This window comes from Miniopterus schreibersii (assembly GCF_964146895.1).
Source record: "Miniopterus schreibersii genome assembly, chromosome: 16".
Lineage (NCBI taxonomy): Eukaryota > Metazoa > Chordata > Mammalia > Chiroptera > Miniopteridae > Miniopterus > Miniopterus schreibersii.
In genome coordinates this window covers 21,225,356-21,250,926 of record NC_138116.1, presented here as the reverse complement: position 1 = coordinate 21,250,926, position 25,571 = coordinate 21,225,356, and the positions used below count along the sequence as shown (strand labels likewise).

Sequence of the window (25,571 nt, the reverse complement as noted above, 5' to 3'; positions counted from 1 at the left end):
CCTTAGGAATTTGGGGTTTTTTCCTAAGCAAGAATGATTTGGTTGGCAAAGAACTCTCAGATCAGAATCCCAACTCCCAGATCCCCCCCAACCCAAAAGCCAGGAAGATGGAAGATAGGTTCCTCATTCAAGCTTCCTAAAGATTACTAGTCACTCCCTCCAGGAAAAGATGAGTTGAGTGTAGGTTAGGAGGTGAGCAGTAAGGGATGGTACAGAGCTACCCCCAGACATAGGCTGGTGCCCAGCTGTTTTCCAAAATATATTTTCAGATGGAGAAAGTGGGTATGGAGAAAGGACATCCCCAAACCCAGGGACCACCCCCCTTCCACAATACCCACTCTCCCCGAGTCCTTATTTCAGCTTTTTTTTAAAAAAAAAACAAAACACAAAAAACATAAGTAAAAACAAAACAAAAAAAGCACTCTGTACAAGGACTAGACCTGGGCACTACTGCTGTTCCCTTCTTTCTAGGGACAGAGCTAGGATTCAGAAACAGTCTGTGAATGGATTACTCTGGTCTAGACACTCCCTTTGGGCCTCTTCCCCTCCTAGGCCCAGCTTCTCTTAAGTCCTTCAGTGCCCGGGATCTGGAAGAAGAGAGCCAGGCTGGGCTGCTCCCTCAGGTGAAGAGACTGTGGCTGTGGCATCCATTGGACCCTAGTCTGCTGGGACAGGACTCCAAATTAATGAAGACTTCCTTCCCACTGCTGCCTCCTCTTCCAGCCAGGCTGGGCCCCTCTTAGCCACCTGGGAATTGGAATAGGAAGGAAGGTTCCTGGCATGGCAGGCTCCATTGGATATGGTCCAAGGGCCCTTGCCCCACATCATCCCGACACAGGCCGGAAGTCAGGCCTTCCCCACTCCCTGAGGGTTCAGCAGGGCCTAAGCAGACTTGGCCTTTTGGCTCATACTGGCACATCCAGGCCCAGGTACTCAGGGTTCTCTGCTGTAGGGGTCCCTTCAAAGGTGCTGGGTGGAGAGCCCCGCTCTGGTGGGTCCTGGTCCCAGTAATAGAGGTTGTCAAAGGCTGGGCTGAAGGCTGGAGGAGGGTGGGGCTCAGGGGCAGCCCTGCTGCGGGGTGCCAAGTACTCAGGGTTCTCCACGGCACCCCCAAAGGCAAAAACGTCTTTGACAACCCCGTTCTTCCCAGGGGAGAGAGTCTTGGGGGAGAGAGTCTTGGGCCTTTCCAGAGTGGCACTGGCAGATCGAGGAGGAGGCAGAGGGCCCTCCAGGGGTGAGGGGGGCTTCGGGCGAACCTCTGGCTGGTTCACATATTCTGAAAGGGCAAAAGAAGGGGGCTTGTTAGGGAAAGGAACCCATGTGTCCCAGCCACTACCACAGCCCCACAGTGGGCCCCCAACTCCCAATCTTTCAGCTCAAGCCTGGATTCCATACCTGGCTGGGGGCTGCAGGTCAGGGGGGCAACATAGCCATCAGTCTCGGAGGGCAGGGATACTGTGGGGTCCTCACTGTACCGCTGTAGAGGGCTGGGGTCATGTGGGGAGAGGCTCTGCAGTCCCTTGGCTGCCCCCATACCCAAGTCGCTGTCAAACACATCAGAGCCCGCCCCTTCGGAGGGTGCCAGTGGAGACTTGGGGGGCTCTTCCTCAGAGGGCTCTAGCCCCAGTGTCAGATCACCACCGCCACTCTGGGGACAAGAGAAAAGGTCATGATGGGGGTCATTCATGGATTTGAGATGGAGACTCTATGGGAGGTGACAGGGTCACAGGAGATAAAGAGAGGTTACCTTTGGCATGTGGCCCAGTCACCACAGGGAGAATGGGGACATGGGTTGGGAGGCAGTAGGAATCCGTAAGGAAAATGGGATCCCCATGAGAGGTGATGGTTGGGAGGTATATCAGAGAAAGGGACCCTAGTCCATTAGGGTTAGGAGAAGTAACCACACCCACCACAGTGTGGCCAAGGGAACTGACCCTGGTGGATGAGCTGCGATGCCTGCGGTGGGCTGTGCCCCCAGCACCCGGGGCAGGGTCTGGGCAGAAGAAGCCTTGCTGGGGTACCAGGTACTCCTCAGCATCCACCAGGTCCCCCATGTCGTCATCTTCCAGCAGTGATCGGTAGAAGGTGCTGTCCAAGGGGCTAGCAGGGCCCAAGTCCTCATTCTGGGGAGAAGGGAGACAGAGTGTGGCAGCCTCTCCCCGCCCAGGACTCAGCCTCCTGAGGAAGGCTCAGGAAGGGACAGAGGAATAATGAGTCCAGCAAGGGGCTGGGCTTGGTGGCCTGAGGACCCAGGCGTCATCTCCCTTTCCGCCCTCTGTAGGGGAGTGCTTAGTTATAGGCAGGGATGTGGTGGGAAGGTCCAGTACCTGGATGACCACAAAGCGTTGGGGGTCCCTGGCCATGCGGGAGAATTCAGACACCAACTCCCGGAACCGAGGCCGACATTCAGAGTCAATCATCCAACCTGGGGGCAGGAGAAAGAAAGCTCAGGGCCACAGTCCCAGCAGCAGCCTGTGGGCTGCCCTGCCCCCTCCCTCTCCAAGCTTGTCTAGTGATTAGAGTCCAGGTAACAGAAACTTTGAGAATCTCTTGAAGTTTGCCCTTTTTATTTTGCATCTAAGTCTCTTTCTAGCTGATTCTCTGGAGCTTCCCTGGACTGGTACTGTGAAAGGGAACTGAGACCTTTTGAGGCTCCTCTAACCACACTGAGGCCCCTGGGTCCACATACATTCTGCTCTTGGCCTCCTCCCGTGCCCCTTGTAGACGCTCTTCCCAGGACCTCCCACTCGTCCTCCAAAAAGCCAGCACAGCTCCACCACGTACATTTCACCATGATCATGTAGACGTCGATGGTGCAGATAGGGGGCTGGGGCAGCCGTTCCCCCTTCTCCAGTAGGTCAGGGATCTCCCGGGCTGGGATCCCATCGTAAGGCTTGGCCCCAAAAGTCATCAGCTCCCACACAGTCACACCTGGGCAGAGACAGGATCGAGATGGGGCAACAGAGGAGCTTTAGTATATGAGCCCCAGGCTCTGTCCAGGAGCCAGGCACCATGGGGAAGACAGGGAGGGATGTGCTGCCAGAGGGCAGCAGCTACCTTTAGTCCCTCCCCAGCCCCTGGGACATGTATAGACCCTGACAGATTGAGTCCTGCAGCACCTCCCTTCCATCCCACATTTATGCTAAGGTATCTCCATTAATTCTCCTCATTCTTTCACCAACATCCCCGCCATGGACAGGACCATGGTTCCTCATCCACCCCTCCCAATGCTCCCCACCACGCACCATAGCTCCACACATCACTCTGGTGGGTGAACCGTCGGCGGAGAATGGACTCCAGCGCCATCCACTTGATGGGCACCTGGAAGAGCAGAGAAGAAGTCCTTGAACTGGGTATGCTGGGAGTGGCCATTCTCAGAGTTCTCCCAGGGCCCAGACCCCACTCCACCTTGCCTCACTCCACTCCCTCCTAACCTTGCCCCCATCCGCATGGTACTCTGTCTCATCAATGTCCAGTAGTCGAGCCAGCCCAAAGTCTGTGATCTTGACATGGTTGGGACTCTTGACCAGCACATTCCGGGCAGCCAGGTCCCTGTGCACGAGCCGCACGTCCTCCAAATAGCTCATTCCCTGGGATTGGAAGCATCTTTATTAATCATGCTCTGGCCACACTCTCCCAGGAAACCTGATCCTAGCCCTGCATGGGGGCAGGCTTGCTCCCAAGAGCACCCATAGAATCCAGACCTCCTTGGTGCATACCTTGGCAATCTGCACACACCAGTTCAGCAGGTCCTGGGAGCCCAGGCGCCCGCGGTGTTCTCGGACGTGGTCTAGGAGGCAGCCATAGGGCATAAGCTGTGTCACCAGCTGCACCGTGGAGGTCAAGCAGATGCCCAGGAGGCGTGACACATATGGGGAGCCCACACCAGCCATCACATATGCTTCCTGGGGACAAGGGTACACACTAAGAGGGTGTGGAAGACCACAAACCCCAACCACCACACGCTGCTCCTGAGGGCCAAGGTGTGACTGGAACCCTCACTGGATCTGGCCCCATCTAAAAACCAGAACCACAGCCCACAGAATGGGGAGGTTAAGAGTCGAGGTTTGGGGATAACATAGTGTCTCCTCAAATCCCAGTGAAGAGGGGCCTAGATCCTGGACCTGCAACCAGGTGTCCCTCCTGTACTCCCAGCTGGGGACGTTGGAGGGACTTACATCCAGGATTTCTTTGTTGGCTTTAGGAGATGTGTTTTCCCTCAACACCTTGATGGCTACTGGGATCTTCACATTCTCCCCATCAGGGATCCAGATGCCCTGGGCGGAAAGAGGAGCATGTGAGCAGGAGACAGGCCAGCCAGATCCAACCTGCAGCCATCCACAAAGCCATCCTTTGTGGTCCCCACCCTTGAGCCAACCGCACAATTTAGGAACAACCTCACTATTTAGTCCCACACTCCAATCCCTTTCCCCTTGTTGGAGCCTCTATAACTGCCCTACTAAACACCGCCACCCCCAGCTCAGGGCTGCCTTCCCCAACAGAACCCTGGGCCACACACCAATGCATCCTCGGGGACCACCCACCCTGGACTTTGGTCCCACCCCTGACCTTGTAGACTGTGCCAAAGGCTCCGGATCCAAGCACCTTCACCTTCCTCAGCTCTGTCTCTTTGAGGATCCGCATCTGAGCCTGGTTGGGCATTGCTCCACTAGGTGTCAGCGGCTCCACCAGCTGGGGTGAGGGGGTGACCCTGCATCAGTGCCTGGGGAGCTGGGCTGCAGACCCCGAGCAGGTAGGGAGGCCCTCAGACCAGCTCACCTCCGTTTCCTGCAGCAGCCTCCGCATCGTGTACTTCCGGATCTTTTGCCGCCGCCTCCTGATTAGGATGCCGAGGACAATCCCCACAACCATGACCAGCAGAGTGCCCACCACGGCAGCAATGATGGATGTCACGGGGCTGCAGACAGGGGCCAAGGTCATGGGTTGGGGACCAATCTTGGGTAGAAGGGCTGAAGGGGCCCCATGGAGGGGCATGGTGTTTGGAAAGGGGATTTGGAAGGGTGACCCACAGGCTTCTATCCTCTCTTGACTATTTTAAAAACTCCCTTGGCTCCCTACTGCCTCCAGGATGGAATCCAAACTCCTTGCCGGGCATTCAAAGCTCTCACTACCCACATCTCCAAATTTTCTATGCTCTTACCCATGGCTCTAGCCCAGGATTCTCAAACTTCCTGACAAAAATCACTGAACTTGTTAACGTGCACAAGTCTGGAGCCACACCCCCAGCAATTCTGATTGTGGTAATGGGGTGGGGCTCAGGAATGTGTACCCAGTGATTCCGATGTTCTAGCCAAGTTTTTCACCTATAGGTCATGATTTTCCACACCTCCCAACCTCTGCACATGCGGTTACTTCTGCCTGGATCACCATTTCTCCATGGCATCATCTTTCAAGACTCAGCCTAGGAGAGATGACACTCCTGGGTGTTGACCCTCCATCATGTCCTCCTTGTCCCCTCCCGTGCTGGCACATTGCAGAACTCTAATGAATGCTTGTTTCATGGACAAATGATTGCCTAGGGCATACTCCAATCTTTTTCTCCCCCAAGCCCTTCCCCAAGCTCTCCACTGCCCAGAAACCAAGTCCAACCCTGTGGCCTGGTGGTGAGGGAGGGCCTGTGCCCTCCAAATCCAGCTCGAACCTGACTCAGACTTCACCCTCTACTCCTTTCTCTGTGCTTACTTAACAGTGCACCACGCCAGAACCTTCCAGCAAACAAATCCTAGATTTTTCCAATCCTTTCCTCACGATGCCACTTAGTTACCTTCCCCCTAATGCAAGTGACATACCTGCCCCTCTTTAAAGGCCTGGCTCAAATGCCACCTCCTCCTTGAAGCCTGCCTCCACCCCTGTTAAGAATTCACCATTCTCTCCCTCAGTGCTGCAGCTGCACTCTCTTCTCAATCTTCCTCAAGTACCAGGGTGCCCTAAGAGACATCTAGCTACTCAAGGGTGGGGAGGTACTGGGTATCTGTGCCGTCTTTTCCTGTTTCCCACCCCGCAAACATCCTGAGCAGGTCCTCCATCCACTTGTTGAAGTGAATTGGAAGGAGTATCAACAGTGGGAGAGTGGGCAGGAGAGGGACATGTGTCATGTCAGGAAACCCCCCCACTTCAGGGGTGACCATCCAGGGGCCAGTGGGGGACTGAGGGGCAATGTGGGACATGTCCTGGGGACCAAGCTGACCTGGCTCTCTGCTCTGCGGGGCAGCCTTTGTCATCCAGTTCCACACAGCTGCGGGAGAGAGAGTCCTGTCAACAAGGCTGGGAACCACCTCCTGGGCTCACTCCAGCCTCCCAGCAACCCCGGGGGTAGGTGTGGCTGTGTTATTATCCCCATGGACAAAGGCAGAAACTGGGCTCAAGGTCACCATCGATCTTTCCTCCACCCCACAAGGGGATCCCTTCCAGCCTACGAACCCACTCCCCCTGTTCCCCTGCACCTCCCTGTGGTGTGCCCTGTGGGGGTACCCAAAGGAACACCAAGTCCAAAAGCTCAGCCGGGGAGTAAACTGGCACAACTTCTGAAGAGGACAGTTGGCAACACCCATTAAATAATGTCTGTGACACAGCAGTTCCATCTCTCAGGGTGTAGCCTAGATGCCCAAATGTGCACTAAAAACACCTCTCAGGATGTACCCCCAAAATGCCAACACTAGGGGGAGGGCCTGTATAAGATGTTCACTTGTACATAGAGCTCAAGTGCAATAAACTGAAAAAAAAAAGGAGGGGAAAAAGGCCCTGGCTGGTTAGCTCAGTTAGCTCATATCCTCCTGATATGCCAAGGATGTGGGTTTGATTCCTAGTCAGGGCCCATACAAGAAAGCAACCAATAAATGCATAAATAAGTGGAACAACAAATTGATGTTCCTCTCCCTTCCTCTCTCTCTAAAAAACAATCAATAGCCCTAGCTGGTTTGGCTCAATGGTTAGAGCGTTGGCCTGCAGGACTGAAGGGTTCTGGGTTCAATTCTGGCCAAGGGCATGTACCTCAGTTGTAGGCTGCATCCCAGGCCCTGATCTGGGTGTGTGCGGGAGGCAACCAATGGATGTGTCTCTCTCACATCAATGTTTCTCTCTCTCTCTCCCCCTTCCACTCTCTGAAAAGCAATGGAAAAAAATATCCTCAAATGAGGATAAAAATAAATAAATAAAATTATCTTTAAAAAAAAAAAGAGAAATAATCAAAAATTAAAAGAAAAAAAGAAAAGCTTAATCAATACCCCTCCAACAGGGGCATGGTTAAATAATATTACATCCACGCTACAGCTCAAGCAGTTCAAAAAGCTAGGGGGTAGATGCATGTGCACTTGCAAGAAAGGGTGTCTGAGGCACACAAAGCGGGGAGGGGTGCTGGACAAAGTGCAGAACAATATCCCAACTATGAACCCATTTACAATAAAAAAGCACACACAAAACCCAAAACTGATTATATATGAGTTGAACTATATGAAATTGCTGTTTTTGACCTACAAACCAGCAATCTCATATTGACTCAACCTAATATAAACGTAACATGTTTTTGTGAATGTGTAGAGAAGAGCCTGGGAGGATGCACACCAGAGTGAAGCCGGTGGTTCCCCAGCGAGGGGTGGAGGGAGGGGCAGGGAATGTTTATACTTCTATATTGCTGAATGTTTATCACAAGGATGTATTCACATATTTCATATATAATTAAAGACAACTATGTGAAAAAAATAAAAAGAATAGGGTATACCACTGTGGTAGGACATGAAAAAACATTGTAAGATTCTGTCAAGTGAAAAAAAGCCATTTGCAAATAATACATATGGTCTATGCTCCCATTTTGATTAAAAAGAAAGTTAGAATATAGACAGATAAAAACTGGAGAATAATAATATATATTAACATATATATTACATGTTATAATAATATATATTAGAATGCACAGATAAAAATAAAAAACTGGAGAGTATAACATGTTATAATAATATATATGTAAGTGTGTACACAGATAAAAATTAGAGGAAAAACTACAAATTATTAACAGTGGGAATAGAACTGCTAGCAACACTATATTTTATGTTTTAATTAAAAAATTTTAACATGTTACTTTTGTGATCAGACACAAAAAAGTGAAAAACCAAGTCTCAGTGTAAGCAAAGGCAGAGGTGTCCCCTTTATAACTGCAGAGGCTCCTGGAACAAAGCCCTCGTTTCTGCAGAAAAGGCCCTCAGACTCACGAGTGGGTGCAGTTGATGGGGCACGGCTGGCATGTGCCCTCCTCATCTGGGAACTTCCAGATGGGCATGAAGGAGAGGTCAGGTTTCACACCACTGGGGCATCGAGCCACACAGAAAGGAGAGTCCTTGTAGTGGGCACAGGCCATACACTGGTCAGCCTCCTGGGAAGGGAGGAAGGATTTGTGGGGGGTGACAGTAGGATCAGACACCTGGGCCCCCTTTGAGCTTCCGACTGCCACTCAGCGGCACTTTTCACGCTGGTCCTGGGACAGCCTAGACCTGCTGTGTCTACTGCCCCTGCTCTTCACCCAGATCCATTCCCCCAACCCCCACTTCAAAGCTTGATCCCTGAGCTGGGGGCTTCAGATAAAGCACTGGAAGCCAAGGAAGGGAATTCATTACTTAAAGTATAACAGCAATAATAGCTAACGTACAGAAAGCCTTTCCTGTGCTCAGGCACTGTGCCAAACCTTATTTTACATTAATTCTTACTCTACCCTAATAAGGCAGATACTAGGTATGATACTCATTTTACAAATGAGCTTGGAAGTAGGACCTGGATTTAAATCCAGGTAGTCTGATGCCTAAGTCCACAAGTCTAACCACCTTGGCACAGCCTCAGACAAGAACACAGGCTTCCCTGGGACTTGGCACAGTCTGAAGGGTCTCAGGGTCCACTACACAGTCCCCAGCATCGGAGCCTCCTTCCACCCTCCCGCTGTTCCACCCTCCTGCTGTTCAGGTTTGAGCGAGGGGCTCTCTCCACAGACATTTTACCAGACTTGGCCAGGTCCCTGGCAATCTGCCCCAACCCACCCTTGCTTCCCTCCACCTAGCTCCGAGCCCACCAGCGCCTCACCGATCCTAAGCAGGTCACTGAGCCATTCTGGGGCTGACACTCGGAGTGGCACGGCAGACAGTGCCTGTCCTTCACATACTCCCGGGGGAGCCTGTGAGAGGCGATGGCTGGTGAGGAGGTCTGGAAGGAGAGGAGCCCGTGCACCCCTCCGGCCGCCCCCTGCTCCACCCTGCATACCCCTGCAGTACTCGGCACTCCTCCACGCACTCCTGGCCCCGAAGGAACTGGCTGCAGTTGACGCACTGGGTGGGCCCCGGACCCCAGCAGTGCCCGTGGGCGCACAGCGGGTAGCAGGCCAGGCCCTCACCCACTGCAGTAAGGAGGAAAGAGTCAGAGGGAACTCTTAAGGGAGGCTCAGGTCAAGTAAAGCAGGGGAAGGGGCTGTGGTGGTGGCTCTGGGTTGGAGGGGTGGGAATAGGGCTTGGGCAATGCAGGGAGAAAGAAGAGTCCTGAGGTTCCAGGAACACAGAGAAAAGGGGAGGGAGGGATGCCAAGGCAGTGAGGCAGGACTCAGCCAGAAGCCATGCCAAGTGGTCAAGCCAGCCAGAGCTGTGTCAAGAGTGGCACACCAGGGCCGGGAAGTCTGCACAAGGCCCAGATTGCTGCTGGTAGGGGCCCATGGGCACTCCTGTGTGCTGGCAGACGGGGAGCAGGCAGCACTGGGCTCCTTCTTACCACACTCATCCTCTGGCCGGTTGGCACTGTGGAGCAGGGCCTGGTGAGGGTTCCGGAAGAGCTGGTCCCAGGGCACCGTGTGTACAAAGCAGAGGTGGGTGTTGCGGTGGATGAGGGCCAGCCCACTGCCCAGTTCCCGCAGCGAGCGCAGCCCCAGCGATCTGATGCCCAGCCCTTGCAGCGTCAGCGAGTAGGCACCACTGTGGGAGAGGAGCGCTCAGCTACAGGGTGGACAGTGCATTACTGACTCCTCCCGTCAGCCAAGGGCCGCCCTCACCTTCCTCCTGTCCCCAGCACGCTAGGAAAACTCCCACAGCAAGGCTGCGGAACAGGAGGACCTACCATGCCCAGAGCTTCTCCCAGGCCTCCCCTCCCCATCAGGCACCCTCTCCAGATGCTCACTCATGCAGAACACGTCCCCGGATCACTTGCAGGTTCTGGAAGACACCGAGGTCAGGCAGGCTGTCTGGCCATGCTGAAATGTATAGGTAACCTGCAGGCACAGGGTGAGGCTAGGGTGTGAAGACAGGATGAGCCCCCCAGCCCTTCAGAGCAGGACACAGAGGCAGAGCCCACCTGTGATCTCCTCCAAGGTCTCAAACACTCTGAGCTGCTCAGGCTGTAGGGGGGCAGTGTTAGAGGCTGGGTCCCTAAAAAAGAGGAGGAGAGGAGTCAGCAGGGCCAGGAAGGGGGTGAGCACAACCCCCAGGGCTGGCCCTGCACCCTCCCCACCCTCTCCTCTATTAATAACTTCACTTAAACCCTATGCTCAAGCCCGGCTGTTCCCATCTTGAGCTACAAAGCCCAGACCCTAGTTTGGCAGGATCTATCAAAACAGTATTTATATCCTTTGATCTAGAAATTCTACTTCTAGGAATGTGGCCTAGAGGGACACTGGCCCCTGAGGCACGTACAAGGCAGAACTGTTTGTAAAAGCGAAAATTGGAAATGACCTAAACACTCACCAGTAAATAGGAGAGCTGTTAAATATAATCTTGATCTCTCCAGACTGTAGACAAAAACTAACATCTGGGAGCACTAAGTATGTGCCGCTCACTGTTCTAAGAGCTCATGCATGTTAACTCATTCAAACTTTATACCCACTTTATGAGGTTGGGGCTACTTCTGCCCCCATTTTAAAGACGAGGAAACTAAGGCACAGCAAGGTCACATGACCAGTAAGTGGTAGAGCCAGGTTTCAAACCCAAGTGGTCTGGCTCCCAGTCCTGGGCCTTAGCTGCTATTCTTTGCTGCTGCTGCCTGCTCCACAGCTGTTAAAAGAATGAGGCAGAACTGTCCTGACCAGCTCCCCAATGGAAGGGGCAGACAATACTCACTGTATGCTCCCATTTACATAAACCAACCCCCTCCCCAGCACAATTACGAAAACTGTTTCTTGCCCTGGCTGGGAAGCCCAGTTGGTGAGAGCGTCGTCCTGACACACCAAGGTTGGGCACATGCAAGAATCAACCAATGAATGCATAAATGGGCAGAACAACAAAGTGATGTTTCTCTCTCTCTCTCTCTCAAAATCAATAAATTTAAAAAAATTTAAACTGTTTCTCTGTGCATATCTATGTGGGTATAAATGGTCTAGAAGAAGACACACAACCTGTTAACCGTCTCCTCTGGAAAGGGGAGTAAAGGTAGAAGACGTGTTGAAAGGGATTTTTTTTTATTGAACTATAATTCACGCACAGTAAAGTGCACAGGTTTTTACTATACAGTTTGATGAGTTTTGACAAATGCATTCATTCATATCACCCAGTCGATATACAGAACATTCCCATCATCCAAGAAATTTCCTTTGTGTGATTTTCCAGTCCCCCCACCCCAGGGCAACCACTGCTCTGACTGCTGTCGCCAGGGTGGTTCTGCCGGGCTGAGCTTCAGAAGGGAATCCCAGTGTGGACTCTCTTGACTGGCTTATTTTGCTTTAACATCATGCTTTTGAGACTCATGTTGTGTGTATCAGTTTGTTTCTTTTTGTTACTGAGAATTTCATTGTATGGATAGAATGAATTGTACGGAAGAATTGTAGGGAATCATCTATTCTTTCACCTATTGATACACATTTGTGTTATTTCCAGTTTGGGACTCTTAGGAATAAAGCTACTATGAACTCAAGGAGAACGTAACTCTATCTGGATGGCTTGGCCTCCATACAAGTGCACGTTCACGGATAACATGTCATTTATGGAAATGACGCCCCTCCCAGGAGTCCCTGCTCCCTCTGGTTTCCCACCTGCTTTCTCTAAATTCCTGGCCTCCAACCTCTATCTCCTGCCTGCCCCCCCCCCCCAGATGCTGCCACTTCTGGGTCTTCAGGAATCAGTGACTGCCCTGATACTGTCTCAGACCATTACGCCTGCCCTTAACTCAGTATCCTTACCCCTCAAAGCTCTCTGGCAGAAATGCCAGGCTCCCAAAGATCTTCTTGCAGCCGGCAAACTCCTGGATATTGGCACTGGTGACCGCCCTCACCTCCCGCAGGTGTTCCATGCCCAGACCATAGCACACTGTGGGGAGTGGGGCAGGTGGTAGAGGGGCCATCTCAGCCCCCACATTGGCACTGATCAGCCCCTACATGGAGCATCACGAACTCAAACTCTTGGGTCCTGTCCACAGTCCCTCCTAGGGCCACATGCCCCCTCCCCACACTTGCAAGATATGGGGGAGCTTGTGGGAATGATCTGGGGAGGGGCAGGGGCAGACAAGGCCTGAGTCCCGGGAAGGTCTGAGGAAGGGTGGGACAGTGGGCGAGGCCAGGCTGGGTGTGAGGAAGGACAGGAACCGCAGCATGGTTTGGGGGGTGGCAGTGGATACCTCGGGCACAGGGCTTGCTGCATTTCTCACACCGCTGTGTTCCATCCTCAGCTGTCACCTCTTGGTTGTTCAGGGGACAGACCAGGGTGCAGGATCCCACATCCGTTGACAGGTAGTTGTCTGAGGAGACCAGGACTGTGTGTCCACATGCCCCAGCCCTTCACACCCCACCATGAGCAGTGTCACCGTGTGCAAGTGGTATAAAAAGAATGACATCCGCCAGTACTGAAATGTCCCTACAATAGGTCTGAGCAGTTACCATTCAGTTACTCCTTACAGCAAACCCATGCGACAGACACAGTGAGAGTCCCATTTTGCTAAACAGGAAACCAAAGCACAACTTTATGTAAATTACTCAAGATCATTGTGCTAGTGAGTGGAAGAGCCAGGATTTGAACTCATTCAAACTTTATAACCACTTTATGAGGTTGGGACTATTATTGTACCCATTTTAGAGATGAGGGAACTGAGACATAGTAGGGTCATATGACCAGTTAGCAGCAGAGCCAGGTTTTAAACCCAGGCAGTCTGGCTGCCGAGCCTGAGCTCTTAGCTTCTACTCTTTGCTGCTGCCACCTGCTCCAAAGCTGTTGAAAAAACAATGCAGCTGGACAGGAACCATCATGGCCAGCTCTCCAAAGCAAAGGGCAGACCATACTTACAATATGCTCTCATTTACATAAACTAACCTCCCCAGCAGAATTACTAAAACAATGTTTCTCCCTGGCACTCACAGGGACAGGTGGTCACACAGCTGGCACCAAAGGTGTAACGACCCTCTGGGTTGGGCATGGACTCAAAGGTATCCGTGTTGTAGATGACCAGGGCTGGGCAGTGCAGCTCACAGATGCCACTGTGGTTGAAGTGGAGGCAGGCCTGGTGGGGACAGGCAGCTGGTAGTCACTGGGCTATTTTTCCTTGATGTGCCAGGGGCAATAGGGCAGTGCCAGACTGGGTGCCCCTTCCCTAGCTCCCCGAGGGGTGGGGCTCAGTGGGCACATACCAGGCAGTCAGAGTGCTTGGGGCCCGTGCAACCAGCAGCACACTGCTCATGGCAGCAGTCGGTGGGCTTCGGGCCCTTGCAGCGGGCACAGCCACTGGCACACACAGTTTGAGTCACTGTCAGGCAAAGAGCAGGATGAGGGCTGGGTGGCCACCCAGACACCAGACCCTCACCAGCATCACCTTCTGAGGAAGATTCCCTGCCCCAGGGAACACACCTGAGGCCTTGTAGCCCACTCCTCCCCTGTCACCTTTATTCCACCTGGCCCTGGACCCCAAATTCTGTGCCTTCCTAAGACTCACAGTTCTGACAATCCTTGGAACTTTCTCCCCAGCAGCGGGAGGCTTCACAAGCTGGAGAACAGGGTTGGCCTGGGGAGAGAACAGAGAGACAGTGAGAAAGACAGAGACCAAGAGGCACAATGCACAGTGAGGGTGAGACCTAGGCAAGCAAAGGGGACTCCAACACAGGGACACAATCAAGAAACAGAGGGAGCTGGGTTAGTGTGGCTTAGCGGTTGAGCATCAACCTAGGATCCAGGAGATCCCAGTTCGATTCCCGGTCAGGGCACAGGCCCGGGTTGCGGGCTCGATTCCCAGTGGGCGGCATGCAGGAGGCAACTAATCAGTGACGACTCTCTCATCATTGATGTTTCTATCTCTCTCTCTCCTTTTCCCTTCCTCTCTCTGAAATCAATAAAAATATATTTTTTAAAAAAAGAAACAGAGGGAGACAGGACAGAGGGCCAGAAAGATTAAGAGACACAGAGATACCAGGAGGCATCAGGAAAGAGGAAATGGGTGGTGTTAGTGCCAGGGTTGGGGGACGTAACCAGGAGTTGGGGCAGGGGCTGTCTGAGAAAGAAGAGGCTGTAGGCATGCTTACAGGCCCGGGAGCGGTTGGTGTCTATCTTCATGAGGGCCAACTGGTTGTTCTTGTGGAAGATGTCCTTCCACAAAATCGTGTCCTGGTGGCAGAGCTGCGGGTTCTGCTGGATCGAGACCCCTCCCTTCAGGATCTCTGTGGGATGGACAATAACCAGGGGTCTGTCAACTTCTGCACACACTCCAGCCTTCTAAAAGGGGAGTAGGCTTCTTAAACACACCCCAGGGTCCCCAGGGAACAGAGAAGACATGTGTACTCAGCCAAGAAGTAGGCAAAACCCACCCAGCATCCTAATTATCAAACTGTGTGGGCTGGAACAAGCTGTGACTCCCGGGAATAAGGGAAATCTTGTTTTAATCTTCACGAGGGCAACTTTCCTAGCTCCACCTGCATCCATCCAGAAGGGATGCAAGTTCTAATTTACACAAAGCCTCCCCATGGCTACCAGAGGCCCCAATCAGCTGTCAAGAACCAGATTTCAGGGATGAGATGACCACCTGTGAGGCTTCGAAGCTGCAGCTCCCGCAGCCCTCCTGGGGCAGCCCCTGCAACAGGGGTGGCACCGTCCAGCAGGTCTCCATTGTTCAGCACGGCCAGAGCATAGTTGTCCTCAAAGAGTTGGGTGCCTCGTATGATTCGCAGCCTTTGCAGTGGGACCTGTCTCACTTGGTTGTAAGCGATGAGCACGTAGCCCTGCACCTCCTGGATATCCTGGGAGGGCACAGGGCAGGCTGGGGCTGAGGCAGGCCTGGGCCCTAGAACACTACCACCCTCCAGGGCCTCCTCAGGGTTACCCAGTGCTTGGAGATCACGGGCAGGGCCCCTATCCCCTGAGCAGTCCTGATCTCTTCGTGTGTAAAATGGAAATCAAGGCCACTCCCCACCTCCCCAAACCAGATTCTGTATGATCAAGAAAGATAATGGGGAGGGGAGCACTTTGTGAGCTGTAAGCAAATGCCCCACCCTCTCCGCATCTCAGTTTCTTCAACTATAAAAGGAAAGGCCTGGACAAGATGACACCTGCTCATTGCATACATGACCCTACTGCAGGGCACCATGGAAATAGCTCAGCAGGCTGGTTTCCACTCTCCTGCTCATGACCCTCTCACATACATTTCCCATTTTTCTTCAAAATGGGCCCCCTGGGGGAGTGAAAGCATGCCTATTGCTCCCAATATACAGATAAGAAAACTGAGACCCATTGAAGACAAGAACCTAGACCACATTCACATAGTCTGTCAGTGGCAGAACTGACCCTGGAACCCATATCTCCCAACAGTCCTTTCACTATTCCAGGTGGGAGAGGGACAGTGGCTGGGCAGTTGAACAGGGGGAGGTGATCATGCTGGCAAGAAAGCAAAAATTTAGCAAAGGGAGAGATGCATTCCACCTAGAGATGTCCATGGCCAACCAGGCTATAAAGAGGTAATCAACTGGTCTTGCATTAGAATGGATAGGGGTTAGACGTCAAAAAGGACTTCCAGTTGAGGAACCATGAGAGGAAATATAGGCCCAGCTGGAGGTAGGGACTGGCTGGGTTGCCAGGGCTCTCACCTGTAGAAAGAAGAGACTGGCATTGGCAGGCAGGTAGGTGAGCTCCAGGTTACCCTGCACCACCTGACAGCCCTGGTAGAGGTGGCGCAGCATGTCCAGGTGGGTCTCAGGACTGGCTGGGAGCTGCAGCTTCATGTCTGTGCCGGTGCACACTGGCAGGAGGGAGGAGGCGGGTCAGAGGGCACTGTCCAGTGAGCTTCTCCAACCCAGCTGCCTCTTCCACACTCACTCCCCAGAGTCATGCCATCTTGGACAGCAAGGACCCCTCCTCCTATGTCCTTTGCACCTGCTGAAGGTGCAACAGCAAAATAAAGTTTGCCAGTTTGGGAAGAGGAGGGAAATCAGGGGAGAGACTCTGTCTGACTCAGCCCATTCTGAACACCCAGAGGGGGCCCTACTGTGCCAGCCCTAGGGAGTTTGCCCTCCCAATCCAGGGGGTTGGCTGCAAAGAAAGCCTCTCTTTGTCCCAAACCCACGACTCAGGGCCAAGGGGTAAAAAATCCCCCGAGAGGTGATGATGAATCATGAACCCTCTGGATACCCCTTTATCCCTCTCCCAAGCCAACAAACTCAGGGTATTCTCCCCACCCCGTTCCAGCACCACCCACATGCCAACCTCCTGGCAAGGGATACCCACCCCCACAATGCCACCCAGAAAGTAGGGAAGGAGGGTCAGCTGGAGTCATAGTAGGAACATGGAGACCACCAGCAACCTCTGGAATTCCCCTAGGCAGAGACAAAGAGTATCAGACCCCATCTATGGGCATCCGGACCCAGGCTGCAGATCCTGGGCCAGAATGATGCCTACTCAGAAGGCTCCTATTCTGGTACCTCACCCTTGCCACCTCCTCAGGGCAAGACTCCAGAAGTAGCTGGCAGAATCTATGCCACGAAACTCCTGCCACAAGAGCACTACGTCAGCCCTGTGTACCTGCCCAGTGCCAACTATCAGCCAAGGGACATCAAGATGAACTGCCCCCTGGCCCACCTGGACCCTAGCTGGGTGTCCCTGAAACCAGAAATACCCACAAAGCCAAGAAATATAGGAAGGGTATACTATCCCCGGTGAGGGGGCACTGGGGGCAGCAGCTGGCACAATGCCTGCTAGCAAGGGAGAGATTAAACTGTCCAGTTGAACTTGTTTTTCTGCTCTGGTGAGAAGATGAATCACCTGGTGTGTCTTGCCCAGGAGGGCGTGCCGGGGGGGGGGGGGGGGGGGTGGAGGGCACCCCCAGGTACACAGGCCCACAGGTGCCTGAGCTGCCCGGAATGCCTGCTGGTCCCCACGCCACCTCCCACGGACTACGTGCAGATTCAGAGGGACAGCACAGTGGCTGACCTCAAGGTCTGACCCCAGGGCTCCTGCTCTCCCAGAAACTTGGAGCTGGAGATGAAATCATGGGAGGAGGGGGGGAGGCAGTAATAAGAAATACCCCCTGCCTCCAGAAAGCTGGGGAAAGGTTTGTGGGGCAGGCCACCCACCACCACCTCCCCCACCCCACCCCCATTATTTCCTGGGCCTCCTAGTAACATCCAGAGTGGTCTGTGTTTCCACCCCTCTGGGCAGACAGGGAAGGAAGCAAACAGGGAGGAAGGGGAGGGCCTAGAAATAGAATCAAGGGTCCCTGCCCCCAGGCTCCCAAAAGAAACAGGAGCCGGGGGTGGCAGGCCAGGCCCAAAATAACGCCCGCTGCAAGGACCTCCCCCTCGGCCTCCGCAGCTTCAGCTGCTTTGTAGTCACAGCTGTCTCTAGGCCCAGACCCCAAGGCCCTGGCCCAAGCCCGGGAAAGGGACCAGCAGAGCTGGGGCAGGGGCTGTCTCCACCCCCTGTAGCCCTGTGCTGCTTCCGAAGGACACCAGCTGTGGCAGCCAGGCAATAGGAAAACAACAACAATGGAACACTGGGGGCAGCTGTATTAACTGAGGGCCTACTGTGTGCTCAGTAGGCATTCTGGGTGGAGTGTCACAACATCCTGCAGAGGCTGGGACTGAGACCCCTATTTTGCAAAGAAGGAAACTGAGGCTGACAGGGGTTATTCTCCCAAGATGATAAAGCCTGTGAGAGGCAGGATTAAACTCAAGTCTGTCTGACTTCAGATTCTACATTTCTTCCACTAGGCCTAATTGCACACACAGATTCACCCCACACAAACATAAATACACACCAACTCTACTGATGCCACAGAGAAACATTACAAGTGCTGGGTAGGGCAGAATGGCTGGGCTGGGCAGGAGGAGCAGAAAGAGTAGCAGCCCCGCCCCACTAGCGAATTCGTTTGTGGCTCATTTGAGTCTGATTAAGACTTTTTAAGTGTTTGCAACAGGTGGTAAAATTGGTGCCCCGAGACCCACTCCCAGTGAGCTGAAAGCTTGTGTGCTAATCCCCACAAGCACGCACAAACCTGATATGAAGCCAAAAAGGCCTTAATACCTCCCTTACCTCCACCTCCCTGCCCTTCACCCCATCCTTCCTCCTCCTCCTCCTCCTCCCCCATTTCCTCACCAGTTCCTCACTCCTCATTCCTCTTTCCGGGGGGGGGGGGATAGGAGGTCCTTTTCCATACACCTGCCCCTTAGGAGCCACAATTAGAGCAGGGAATACAGTGAGCACTGGTTGTTTGCTGGTTGAATGAAAGAGTGAATGAATGAGTGAATGAGTGAAGTCCAATCAAGTCTCCAAACCAAAAGGGACCAGTTGAGGTCATGGTGTCCATCCTACTGCTGAGAAGCTGGTCATGGTCCTTCCCTTATGTCCCTCCAACTAAACTTCAGTGGTCAGGATTTGATCGCAGCTCTGGGGGTGCTCTCAAATGGGTTTTCTCCTTCCCGCCAGCCTTCAGGCCCAGTTGCTTCTCTTGCTCACCAGCCAATACCTCCTTTGGTTTCCATGAACACTACCCGCATTCCCAAAGCTCACCTCCCCTAGACCCACCCACCACACACCCGGTGGATCAGGCAGATGGGGGCCTGGGTTCAGGGTCATCAGACCAGAACCCAGCTGGGCCACTCTGTGACCTTGAGTCCTGGACCTCATCTCTATGCCCAGCAGAGCCTGTGACTTAGTAGGCACTCAGTGAACATTTACCGACCTGAACTTGGGCTACAAAGAGGGAATAAAAAAATAAGAACCCCTCCTCTCTGCAGAGAAGTTGAACGAGTTAAATGAGAGAGTGAATAAAGAGCAGTCTGTAAACATGACAAGGCTTGGTAAACAGAGCTGGGGCAACACAAACATTGGCTATAACTCTCCTACTCCTTGAGATAGAGCACGCCCCTCCCCCTACTTCCACTCTCTTCCCAGGGGTAGACAGGAAAGGTGGCCTAGCAAAAGATGGAGGTTTCACCCCAGAGGGGCTTCCCACAGGCAGAGGGCGGGGATCTCTTTCCAGATCATTCCAGCTCCCAGGGACAGACACAACTACCTGGGCCCTACACCAGCTTCCCCAGCCCCAGCCCCAGCCCCACACTGGTCCCTCTTGTTTCTAATCCATCTGTCTGCTTCCCCACAGCCCTGCAGGTCCCACTGGCCTCCACCCCACTCCTGCCTTCAGTCCCCTGCCATTCCAGGAGGGCCCAAGAAGAAGGCAGACATGAGGTGGACAGGGAAAGATGACTCCAAAGCCAAGAGGTGCCTGGGGCATGAGGGATGCCCCATTCAGCCCCACTTTCTATAGCCTAGATAAGGAAGGTCATTCTCCCCAGTAACAGAGTAGCACCTCTACCCCAGTCTGGCCACCTGGCTGCCCCTGAGGCTTTGCTCAACTCATTCCTGTTAAATGGAGTAAGACTGGTCAACTCTTAATACCTCCTCACCAGAGTCCAAAAATGCTCTGGACATTACTGGGTGGCTGGGAAGCCTTGGATAAGTCACTTCATTTCTTTTGACCTTCAGTTTTCCCCTTTGTGCAGCTACTTCACAGGATTGTTGCAAAGATGAAACCGAACTATCTATGAATAAGAACCTGGCATATACGGAGCAGGCTGTACAACTTCGAAAAGCTGAGGCAAGGGAAGTTCATGTAGCAGGAGTATGGGTAATTTCCAACCAAGAGAAGAGAAAAAGTGCTTTGTATTTGGAAGCAACAGTATTTTCTCTTTCCCTATCTTTTCAATTGTTTTCTTGTGAATATTGAAATGAGGTTACTTTCCCTTAGTAAACAGAAGGAAGGAGAGTGTTGAGAGACTCATACAGAAATTAAATATGAGCTCTGCAAGATAAAAAGAATGTGTTTGCTGCACTTCACAAAACCTGGTCCTCTGAGAGAGTATCTCAGCAAAATCCTGGGTCTTCCCAAAGCTCTCCTTCCCCCCACATTCCTACCCCAGCCTGCAGTACTGAGATGTAATGGGGGTGGCCAGAGGCAGCTGGGTGGGATACTGCCATTTTAACCATTCCCTGCACAACATACCCAACATCTCTCTCTGCACCCAGCAGGAGTGCGGAAGACTGGAGACCCCAGTCATCGGAGAACGGACCCCTCAGATCCCAGCACAGAAGCGCCCAGCCACTCCCCACCTGCTCAACTCCCAGACCCAGGTGAGGAGGACAACAGCTCTGTCTGATAGCCCAGCCTGTCTCACCCTTCTCAGGAGGTCAGAGGTGAAGATGCCAGCCTGGGAAACAGGAAGGGGAAGGATGGGCTCAAAGGAGAGGAGCCTCCCACCTCAGAGAGAAGGCGTGGGGCCACCTCCCGCTGTTTACAGCAGAGCTGGCCCAGCACCTTGAGGGAGTTCCTTGAGAGGGCAGAGTTCAACTAAGTCCCCAAGTCAGCAAAGAGAGACTGTTTAGCAACACACAGCGCAGACACAAACACACAGACCACACAATTCAAGAACACCCTGGCATAGAGGCCCCTCATATCACAGCTAGCTCTGACAGAGGGGCCCTCCAGCAACACAGACAAGATGACACCACCCCTTCTCCCGGCTCCATGACCTATGGAGACCACCCACCACTCCCAGAACGCTCTCAGTGTCTTCCCCACCACCTGGTGATGCAGGGAGCAGTGTCTCCTATTGCTCAAGGTGGATTAACCCTGATTTCAAGTGTGTGGTTGGGGGTCACTCTGCCGAACCTCTTCAAGCCCAGGTTTTCACCTGGAGATGGGAATACCAGAAGGACCTCTCTCACAGAATGGTTCTGAGGATTAAAAGAGGGAACACCCGCAAAACCTCGTGTGAGAGCTTGGCACAGAACATATTTCCAGGTTTAATCGGTATTGCATACAGATGGACACCGGGCAGGACACTGTCCTCCCCCTGTCACCCTTCTCTACACACAACAGAGGGAAAAGGCAGGACAACCGGGCCCTCTGCATAGCCGCACCAGGTCCTCTCTCTAAGCCTCCCCTGACCAAGTGCCCAGGTATCCCTCCTGCACAACTCTGCACAACTCTCCCACTTCATGCCGCCCACCGTGCCGCCGGTGCTCTTCCCGAAGTCACAAAGCACACAGTCCCCGAGCTGGCCCTAAAGAAACTTGTTCAAAACAAACGTCTCGCCCTCCCCCCACCCGAGACTCCAGCGGGAGGCGACTCCTCCACCCGACTGGTCACCCTCTCCCCGGGGCTCAGGCTGGGCAGGTTGCTTTCCCACCTCCCCCTCCACGCCCAGATTTTGCCTCAAGCAGCAGTAACTAAACCCAGTCGGCCGAGGAGAGGCGGGGAGGGGGGAGGGAGGCCGGGGCTGGAGGGACCCCCGAGAAATCCAGCCCAGTCCAGTCCGGAGGCGGAGGCTGCCAACTGGAAAGGCTTTGAGAAAGCGGAGGGGGCTCAACAAGAGGGAACCCCCCCGACACCGCAAACACACCACACACACGCACCCCACACACACCACACACACACCACACAAATCCCCCTTACCCCCCCACACCCCCCCACACACACACCACACAAATCCCCCTTACCCCCCCACACCCCCCACACACACACACCACACAAATCCCCCTTACCCCCCCCACACACCATAGAAACCCCCTCACATCCCCCCCACACACCCCCCCACACCCCCCCACACACACCGTCCAATACACCCTTTCAGGGAAACTTTCTGAACAATTTCAGAGAACTTTTTGACAAGTTCCCGGAGCGGTCGCGGAGTCTGGAAAGCGCCGGTGTCCCGAATGGGACCTCGAGAGGCGCTTCTCGCCGTAACTGCCCCCGCCCCGCCTTCTTTTGCCCCCTCCCCGCCGAGAGCCCGCGGCCCCGAGCGCCGGGACAGTCCGAAACTCTCCGGCACGGCCCCCTCCGCCCGCCCGGGGATTTCGGCGGGGGTCCCAGGCTGCAGGGTCCCGTCGCGGCTCCCTGCCCTCCCCACCCTGGCTCACCTTGGGTGCCCGCGGCTCCGGGGGGCAGGAGGGCGAGGAGGAGCCCCCAGCGGTACCAGGCCGCCAGCTCCATTGTCCTCACTGCGGCTCGGGTCCCATGGCTCCGGCTGGACCAGGCTGGGGGGCGGCGGGCGGAGGGGCCGGGCGCTCCGCGCAGAAAGGGCTCCCCGCGAAGGGGCGGGCAGCTGCCTCGGGGGTGGGGGCTCTCGTCGGCTCTCAGGGCACGATGCGGGGAATCTCAGCTCCACAACTTCATTCTTGTACTTCCTCGAGGCAGCCCTCCTCCTACACCGCCTCCTCCTCCCGTGATTGGGAGCCAGCGCGCTCTCGGCTCGCCCCCCCGCCCCCTCCGACTACATTCCAGCAAGTCCCTGGGAGTGGCAGCTCCGGCCTTCACTTTCTCCCTCCCCGCGCGCAGGCCCGGGTGCGTCCCTCCCCGCGCCGCGACGCGCTGGGTGCCCGCAGCCCTTCCCGCCGGTCTCCGTGGGGAACCCCTAAAAGCTGAGGAGGGGATTGCGCCCTCTCCCCCAGGAGTCTGGGGCAAATGCTTTAGGGGGTCATCCATCCTCTTTTAAGTCGCAGGTTTTATCGTAAACATTCCTGGCGAGTTTGCATCCCACTCCATCACATGCCTATTCGTTTTAATATCAAATAATGGTTTTCCCACCACATCCTTAAGTAACATTGGTAGTCAAGGAGGGGCGTGTGTTGTTTAATTTGTGGACTCCCTGGACTACCTTCCCAAATCTTTTAGGTATCTTGCCTAGTCTGAAAAGCACGGTTTTAAGAGGGTCTACAAGTTTGGGGAGAGAGGGACCTCCAATTTGAAGACTATCCCTCTTGTTTCTTTACTACTGGGCCACTCAGCACCAATTTATCCAAGGAATTTATCCAAGGTTTCTTCTCTGTCCCTTGCCTTTCATTAGCCTGCTCAATTCCACCTCCCTACCCTGCATTCCACCTGGAGCCCCTGAACCTGCACTTAAGGCCCAGTGATTGGGGGGGGGGCATGTTTTGGTTGGAAATTCCAACAAAATGTTTCATGGGACATACAACTTACACTAACAAACTATTTCTTGTTTATCTGAAATTCAAATTTAACTGGGCATCCTTATTTTTAATTTGTTAAATCTGGCCACTCTGGTTGGAATGCCCCAGCCAAGAGCATGCTTGTGCAGCTCAAGAGGGGGTCAGAGGCACCTACCCCGGACTGAAGAATGGACACATTTGTATCTTCTTCTTTTGTTAAATTTATTGATTTGAGAGAGGGAGAGAGAAACATCGATTTGCTGTTCCACTTATGCATTCATTGGTCGATTCTTTTATATGCCCTGAGTGAGTGGGGATCTAACCTGCACCTTGGCGTATGTGGACGATGCTCCAAACAATTGAGCTACAGGGACAGGGCTAGACACTAGCATTTCTATTTTTATTTTTTTTAATCCTCACCTGAGGATATTTTTTCCATTGCTCTTTCAGAGAGAGTGGAAGGGAGAGAGAGAGAGAGAGTGAGAGCGAAACATCCACATGAGAGACACATTGATTGGTTGCCTTCTGAATGCACCCTGAACAGAGCTGGAGATCGAGCCTGCAACCTAGGTATGCGCCCTTGGCCAGAATCAAACCCGGGACCCTTCAGTCTGAGGGCCGACCCTTATAACTACTGAGCGAAACTGGCTAGGGCAGCATTTCTTAACCTGCTTCCATATCCTTGAGCATAGTGCCAGGCAGGCACTTTCATAGTAGTGGGCATTGAGAATAGGGTGCTCTAGGATCTGAAAGACCTGCATTCAAATCTCCACCACATGTTAGCTGTGTGACCTTAGGCAAGTGACTGAGCCTTCCTTGGTCTGTTTGCTCGCTTGTAAAATAACATCTCGCTTTCTGTGCTGGGGGTTAAAGGAGAAATGCTACTGAAGCACTCAGCACAGTACTTGGCACATAGTAATTACTCAATAAATGGTCTCAGGTCTAGTTTATTCTGCAGCAGATCTAGGTTTTGTGGGGCCTGAAGCTTATGAAATTTGGGAGCCTCTCCTTAGGAAAAGGAGCATATGAAGTTGTGAATACAAAATTTGACACATGTTCCAGTTCTAACCAGTGATGTACAAACTACAGGTCAGGTTCTATTAGGTCAGTCATGAACCCAATTTAGATAACTTAGACAAGGTTTTTGTTTGCTTAAAAACAGAATGGAGTGCCCTGGCCAGGCAGCTCAGTTGGTTGGATCATTGTCCTGATGCACCAGTGTTTCAGGTTCAATCCCAGGTAGAGGTACTACAGGAGTCAACCAGTGAATGCATGGATGGGTGGAACGACAGATCGGTGTTTCTCTCTTCCTCTCTCTCTAAAAATAAATAAATAATTTTTTTTTTTAAAGAAATAAAATGGGATAAGAAAAGAGTCATGAACATCATATGCAGTAAGGGTAAGTGTGAGGAATGGTATGTGTGTTCCGGTGATGAGGTCCAATGGATTTATTCCATGGATGATAGTCACAAACATTCAAAAAATACTGCTGTGTATGGGGACACAGCTGCCCTTCAGGATGAGCATCAGTACCCCTATCTTCTCTAGGGCTCAAGTTAAAAGTTAGAGAGGGTGAAGGTCAAGGAAACAGAGGCTCAAACGAGTTAACCAATTTTCCCAGGACCCTCTCAGGGCTAATGAGGAAAAGTTGAACAGCCAGCAAAATCACCCCCTCACTCTCACCCCATCACACAGCCCAAGACCTGGTCAAGATGCCTATCAGCCCTTCAGGGTGAGGAGACAGTGACCTGGCTCCAAGAGTCACTTGCTGGTCACATGCTGGAGGGCTTGCACCTGGACCTGTGTGCATTCCGTGTTAGGGTCAGGGTTATAGATGTCCCTTCTCCTCCAGGCCCACTTTCCCCTGACATTGAGTCAGGAGGGCTGTTCCAGCCAGGAAAGCTGCTGTGTCACCAGCTTTTACTGGACCCCCTACTCTGTGCCACTCTGTCCTAGAGTCATACTCCTCATCTCACTGAGTCCTAGGGCGCCAGAGGAGGTGGGTGTTAACTGTCTTTGTTTTGCAGAAGAAGAAACCTGAGGTTCATCCATTCTGCTCCAAAGCCCGGAATCAAGGGTGCCATGAACCCACCTTCACCCCACGCCCCTGCAGGGGATCCAGAAGAGGGTCCTCCAAGAAATCTGAGTAACTAACTACCAGTCCCACCCCTCTCTCCTGCCCAGCCAAAC

General features: G+C 53.2%; 1 protein-coding gene across 1 annotated transcript; it reads right to left on the bottom strand.

The window, feature by feature from the left end:
- Positions 1-246: 246 nt before the first annotated feature.
- Positions 247-22,759, bottom strand: ERBB2 (erb-b2 receptor tyrosine kinase 2). Its single transcript, XM_081115591.1, has 27 exons — positions 22,353-22,759; positions 16,028-16,179; positions 14,971-15,184; positions 14,474-14,608; positions 13,891-13,959; positions 13,589-13,704; positions 13,320-13,461; positions 12,586-12,705; positions 12,152-12,278; positions 10,336-10,409; positions 10,162-10,252; positions 9,760-9,959; positions 9,262-9,394; positions 9,085-9,175; positions 8,226-8,386; positions 6,209-6,256; positions 4,780-4,918; positions 4,570-4,692; positions 4,179-4,277; positions 3,720-3,905; positions 3,435-3,590; positions 3,246-3,321; positions 2,785-2,931; positions 2,328-2,425; positions 1,935-2,123; positions 1,396-1,648; positions 247-1,276 (listed from the first exon to the last, which is right to left on the bottom strand). Exons 1-27 carry the CDS (start codon positions 22,423-22,425, stop codon positions 906-908), a joined length of 3,783 nt encoding a protein of 1,260 aa, XP_080971717.1. The 5' UTR covers positions 22,426-22,759; the 3' UTR covers positions 247-905.
- Positions 22,760-25,571: the final 2,812 nt, after the last annotated feature.

Coding starts and splice junctions, on each gene's coding strand:
- ERBB2 (XM_081115591.1), bottom strand. CDS start 22,425: ATGGAGCTGGCGGCCTGGTACCGCTGGGGGCTCCTCCTCGCCCTCCTG. Junction 4,919..6,208: donor CCCGCAGAGCAGAGAGCCAG/GTCAGCTTGGTC, acceptor CCCTGTCTGCAG/CCCCGTGACATCCATCATTG. Junction 3,322..3,434: donor ACCATGCGGATGGGGGCAAG/GTTAGGAGGGAG, acceptor CTGCTCTTCCAG/GTGCCCATCAAGTGGATGGC.